This window comes from Mizuhopecten yessoensis, unplaced genomic scaffold, assembly GCF_002113885.1.
Source record: "Mizuhopecten yessoensis strain PY_sf001 unplaced genomic scaffold, ASM211388v2 scaffold6523, whole genome shotgun sequence".
In the NCBI taxonomy this organism is placed as follows: Eukaryota; Metazoa; Mollusca; class Bivalvia; order Pectinida; family Pectinidae; genus Mizuhopecten; species Mizuhopecten yessoensis.
Window position 1 is genome coordinate 133,785 of NW_018406592.1, and position 6,464 is coordinate 140,248.

At 38.6% G+C, this 6,464-nt stretch overlaps 1 protein-coding gene across 1 annotated transcript; it reads right to left on the reverse strand.

Annotated features, from left to right (window-relative positions):
- Nucleotides 1-2,004: 2,004 nt before the first annotated feature.
- Nucleotides 2,005-4,212, reverse strand: LOC110452270 (probable E3 ubiquitin-protein ligase MID2). Its single transcript, XM_021500672.1, has one exon. The coding sequence runs from the start codon at nucleotides 4,210-4,212 to the stop codon at nucleotides 2,005-2,007; it is 2,208 nt and encodes a 735-aa protein (XP_021356347.1).
- Between the last annotated feature and the right edge of the window lie 2,252 nt (nucleotides 4,213-6,464).

Below are 6,464 nucleotides of genomic sequence, written 5' to 3' on the forward strand. Positions count from 1 at the left end.
ACTCGCAATTACTTCTAATGAATCCCATATTTCCATTAATTTCAATACACAACGTAATAACAACGCACGTGACCCCGACTGACACAGTTAAAACGGTCAGACGAATTCACAAAAATGGCGGCGCCCATTCACACTCACAAGGTCCACTCTCTATGCCGAAAAATGACCTGTCTCGCTCTTTGAAAGCAACACTTGAAGAAGAGTAAATACCGTTAAAATGGACATTGTTTTTAAGATTCTGTGTTCTGAGGACATTTACATTCAACTTACAGTCTACGGCTGTTTTGACTCTACCATGTGACGTAGATGATACATAAAATATCACGTTTTACATTATTGCCCGCATTACGTTCAGCATTCAGGGTACACGTAACCACTGGTAACCCTGCTGTCAGTTGTCAGTATAATATGATATGGTGGAATACTTTGCTGGGTACCTTCGGTATTGTTTCAGTGAGATTGACATCTAGGACCGGCATCAGATCTGTGCTACCGCAAGGTGGCAACTACGTGTACATCAAAATGCCGCCTCAATGAAACCTACAACATAAGGGGCCGCTGGTCGGCTATTTCTATTTTAACTGGATATGAATAGGCCGACTGCAACCTCTTATTTCAGAGTAATCTTTTCATTGGCGCAGGTTCCGCTCGAAATCCGGGGGGGGGGGGGTTGTGTACTCACAGTTCATGTAATCTAGATCACATTTATATCATACAGACACAAAACTATTGTATATTACAATGCATGACTTTGTCGTGCTTACAATTTGTATCATGCAAAACAACAGCTAAGTTCAAACGGAACGAAATTAACCGATTTTAGGAATCAGAAAGAAAAAACATTCCGCTTGATGAACATAGCATGTAATCCATTTTTAAATGTTTCGGGTTTTTTCGTGTTTTTTTTTATTTTGTCCCCGACAGTTCCGAGTTAGGTAGATCTACATATATGGCAAGAAACAATTATTAGATCCTGTTGAATTCAGAATTGCAAATTAAGACGCTTTTTTTGTCAAAATCCAAACTTGAAATTTTGAGATTTATCATTGGAAAAATAAGCTAAAGGGAAGTTAAAAGCTTAACGATACTTATCAAAAGTATCGCGCCATGTAAAACCTCGTACATTGTTGAAGTAATATACACATAATTATGCACGCATACATTAAACTCATGTCCTTAATTAACCTTAGCTGTTAGTAGGACGCTAAACCTTATAAGAGCAAAGTAAATAAACCTTGAATCATTTTGTTTTCTTTTCTGTAATTTTCATTTGTATATTGATAAGCTCCATGTTTACTAGCGATTCTTATACGTTTTTTTGTCCACGTTTTAAAGCATTTCAGAGCTGAGCATTAAGTTAGACTAGTTTAAGACTTGAATTACGGCTGATATAGTCAGGGAGGCGGACTGATATCCAAGTCATTACGCTTGTGATATCGAAAGTTGGAATTAAATTTCAATTTATTTCAATATAATAATGTTATCTATAACATATACAATTGTAGTGCCATACTAAGTAAGTCTACGTGGTTATGTATTAAAAATCTCACTCAAAAGATCAGGTGTGTAGTAACTCTACATACACATATACACGGTAAACAGTCGTGGTACAGGTTAATAACACTACACAACCCTATCAGCATATCAAAGAGAAAACTACAAACACCAAAATGTCTGCCAGCCATTACATATGCACAGTTGTGTCATAGTCATTTTACACTTGTGTATCCAAACACATATTGGAATATGAGTAATAGTCACTTTATATACACATGCACAGTTCTGTAAACGTCCTATCAAATGTGAATAGCGCAAGACATACACCTCTACACTTTTCCACGAGTCAATCATCTGACGTTCTGTTTTATCATTAATTAACATTGCAGCTATCATTTTGTTCCTATTGCTGTCACGATCAGCTGGTTAGCGTCGTGGATGATTACAGCTGAGCCATTCAATATTTAGTTCGATCATTTTAAGTAGTGGACACAGTTTGATTACAGATCACTGATCGCAGAACTTATACACTTCGAACGCCGCCTCTTCTGCATCTGAAGTTACAACGATCTCTTGTTTGGTGGGATTGACAATGACGGCCAATGGTTTGGTGATGCCGGATAATTTTGGAAGAAGTACCCTGCTCTTGGATCCGTCTGCAGACACCAGATGGACGTTCCCGGAGTCACTGCAACCTATATACACGTTACCGTCCTGATCTACATCAATGCCACGTACTTCTCTCATACCCTGATACGAGTGTCGAAACATCTCTTCCTTTCCAAATGACTGGCACACAATGACGTCATTATCCCTGTAATAGACATCTCCCCGTCGTGATACGGCGATACATGTATCACCGCCATGGGTCTTCATACACTTAACTTGTTGTCCGTTTATCGTTATAACCTGTATTAAACCGAAAGACCCGACTATGATGTTGTCCCCGAAAACAGCTAAGCTGCATATAGCCGTCGAGGTACTGATCTTGTCGACCATGTTCAGGACACCGTCATGTAGTGTATACCTCAAGATTGTTTTTGTGGTGTAAAATGACACCAACACCTCACCAGCTGTATAACCATGTGCCATGTCAGAAGGAGCGTCATCCAAGTCATAGTGTGTGACATCGTTATAGTTATCATCAAACAGTAGAAGTCTATCGTTATAGCAATCTGCAATAAGGAGACCTTCCCCCTCAACAAACACTCCACCGGTAAACTTATCCTTCATTTCTCCACCAAGTGTATTGCCTTGTACTGACTTGACCAGAGACAGACACCCAGTCCAAGCGTTGATGCGCTGCGTTCCTGGCGAAGGCTGAACTGTCGTCCTTTTTACAGTGCCGACCAAATCAGACGAGGACGAGGACGAGGACGAGGATAACGACGGTATGGTCTGAAGTGTGTCAATCATCGTCCCAATAGAAGTGAGTGTGTCTTGTGACGACGATGACACGGAAGACGACACTTCCAAACACCCCACAGATGTCATCGAGTTGATATTTTCCAGTGTTTCGTTATAGTTTATTTTTATGTCGAAAGTGTTGTGTCTACCTCTGGTTTGCTGCTGGAATCTTCGAAAGTGTCGCGTGAGCTGTGTTTTAGATTGTTCTTCAACAATGAGTTTTTGACGGTCGGATCCTTGTTCATTTATCAGCGTCAATAATTGACAAGTGTTTCGCAAATTTGCTTCAAATTCCTGGTTGGTACGCAAGAGTTTCGATAAACTATTTTTATCACGTTTGTAGGTTTGTTCGAGGTTGCCTTTGAAACGCGCGTGCAGATCATCCAGTTTATTTTTCGCTTTTTGTATCACTGTTGTCATATTACTGGTCATGGTCTGAAAGTTGGAGTCGAGAGAGTTCAATTTGTTTTCGTCCTCGGCCACGATACTCTTGGTTTTATCCGTCATCTTGTCAAGCTCGTCTTTGAGGTGTCCCTGCGTAATGTTTTTCGCTACGTCGTCAAGACTCCTCACGTGCTTGCACGCTCTGTGTGACAATGTCGCACACAAAACACAACAGAGGGAGTTGTGGTCAAGACAATACAATTCCAATATCTTTCCGTTGTGTTGGGAACAAGTTTCCTTAATGTCTAGATGTAAGTCCAAACCTCTGGTCCCTTTAATCACACCTATCTCAACAACCTTGTGTTGGGAAAGGAATCGGTTTTTTCTGTGTAAAACTATGCATTGCTTGCATAGGGCTTCCATACAATTACAACACCAGAACTGTGCGAGGTTCTTTTCGTCATCTGTGAGACAGCAATGACAGAAAGGTTCTCCTGTCCCTGTGTCATTCTGAGATGTACACACCGGACTTCGGGGAGACGAGACGCCCAGGAACTGACTGGAGCCTCGGGGAGACGAGACGCCCAGGAACTGACTGGAGCCTCGGGGAGACGAGACGGCCCAGGAACTGACTGGAGCCTCGGGGAGACGAGACGCCCAGGAACTGACTGGAGCCTCGGGGAGACGAGACGCCCAGGAACTGACTGGAGCCTCGGGGTTTGGAGGACAACACGGATTTTCACATACGGGACATGGCACGTACCGTCTGTTGTCAGCGATCACGTGTTCCTTATGAATGTAAGTATTAAGACAATCTGTGCAAAATACATGAAAGCATGGCAGCTGACGGGGTACGTTACAGACTGCCAGGCAAAGCAGACACCTGTAGTCTGGTTTGGTTTCACGTGTCTTGACCTCGGCCATTATAGTCGCCGTTGGCTGAAAGTTAACAAATTAAAAAATACAACATTTCACCACATCATATTTGTTTGATATTGTTACAATTTAAATCTAGAAAAAATAAAATGTATGTTTTAGAAATGCACCCTTAAATGGCTCTATGGTGCAGGCTATACCGGTTAACCGAGTTTTCTATATTTCTTAAATGGAAGATTTGTCCTTTAGTGTAGTTAAAAAAGAACCGATATTAGATTTCGGGGCACTCTAGCCATGTTTTGTTTTATTCTTTTGAACTGAAGTGTACATATTGTGCAGCAAAATGTTATATTTCTGCATCCAATTACTAAATTCAAAAAGATGCCTAGTTAAGTCGTATTTCTTGTGATAATTGTGTGTCATATTTATGGTTTCCACTCCACTGGTCTCTGAGGCTGTCTCTAACCTTGAATCTGAAATGTGGTTTGGCACAGATTACAGAAATTCCTATAATTTACTCGGATTAGCTGAATAACAAATCTATTTCCTTCATCAATTCTTACCCTTAATGTTGCTGTTGTAATTTTGAAATTTTCATCATAAGTTTAGGTTAGAATGGTGGTTTTCATGTTTTAATTAAAATTTATTGTATTTTTACTGGTGAAATATCATACATTATCAATTTGATAAAAACCTTATATCTTCACTGTAGTAAAAATATACGGAATACTAAGTGTTGACATGTGAAGATAAGTATCAGCCTTGTTTCGACCACTACTAACTATACTGTCTATTCAGGGCATTCAAAGCCGCACATTTTCAGATTCCGATGTAGATAAGGCGACAAGTTGTAGCTTTGTTACATCGTTTCTACCAAAACTGTGGAACTGGCGTATTCATTCAATTGATAACATTATTGTAAGCACATTTTTACAAGATAAAGAAGAAAACAAAATTTGTGCTTCTGGTAGCAAATTTAAAATGGCACATGCAACGTTCTTCTCACGTGTGACGACAGTAGCATATGGCGTCAATTTGTATGACGCTACTTATTCCCGTACTTATTATGCATTATTAGTTTCGTAGTTTCACTTGTTAGAAAAGCAAATCTTATTATTTAACAGTTTAATACTATACATATATTTCAATGATAAGGCAAACAATTACCCATATCATTTGTACTATTCTTGGTATTCGAAGGGATAACTAAATCCCATTTGTATATTATATGATACAAATACATTTTATTTTTTTAATCAACCAAAGATAAATTTTCAATAAAAAAGATGTGAATTATCATTATGAAATTCTCCAGACATTGTTGTTTTCAATCAAAAGGATCTTGGAAATTTGAATATTTATATTACATGTATCTATAATTGCACCAAAGGAAAGAATGAAACACCTTGAAGTATAACCGCCAACATTATATTTTTCAATTGTATATCAAGTTAAAGATATTACACAGTAAAAGCAGTTGAGGCCCAGATTTTGGCACGTGAATGTTAAGTTGTGCTGTGTATTAGAAGTCACGGGAACGGTCCTGACAGACAACCCCATTCATGATCGACCAGGTATATCCGACATAACAAAACGCGAGCTATGAGGGGCGGTTAGAGTTCCTGCTAACGCAGTGGTGTTTGTATTCAAATTGTGTGCACACACAGATATATAAAAGAGTGATCGGGTTACCTCGAGAAATGTTTGATATTATTTCTGGAATGTGTAATTATGTATTTTTTCTTATATATAAAGTTTAAAAACATACATGTTAGTAAAACATGAACGTCTCATTGACTATACAATTTTTACTTATCATTTGGGTATGCAAAGGTGGGATATTTCATATAACAAATTGATTATTGTATTTTTTCATCAGTAACTGAGTATTACATAATTACACGGTTCAGGTTGGTACGAGTTTTTTTTCTTTATCTCAATCGCAACAACTTAAGGCATTACAATTGCCCTCCGTCGCGGGAAGGTAATACAGGATGCACAATTTCAAATGCATGTGAAGATGCTTTACCGTAAATTAAGAACTGCTTCCTATTAACTTTTGGTACTTGTGATTGAACAAATTCATAGGAAGAAAAACAACCTAATTGTTGATTCTATGATATTTATACATATGCTATACAATATATAAGAACTAAATATCTAACAGTTGATGACCAGGTAGCTGTGTCGGTTAGAGCGATAGTATAACAATCTGAAGTTCGGGGTTCGAATCCCGGTGTAGTCTAGATTTTTATTCCCAAAACACTGTTGTTGATTAAGTTTTGTTATTTGGCTTCATT

What these genes read in the sequence shown, in the direction of transcription:
- LOC110452270 (XM_021500672.1), bottom strand. Translation starts at nt 4,212, where the DNA reads ATGGCCGAGGTCAAGACACGTGAAACCAAACCAGACTACAGGTGTCTG.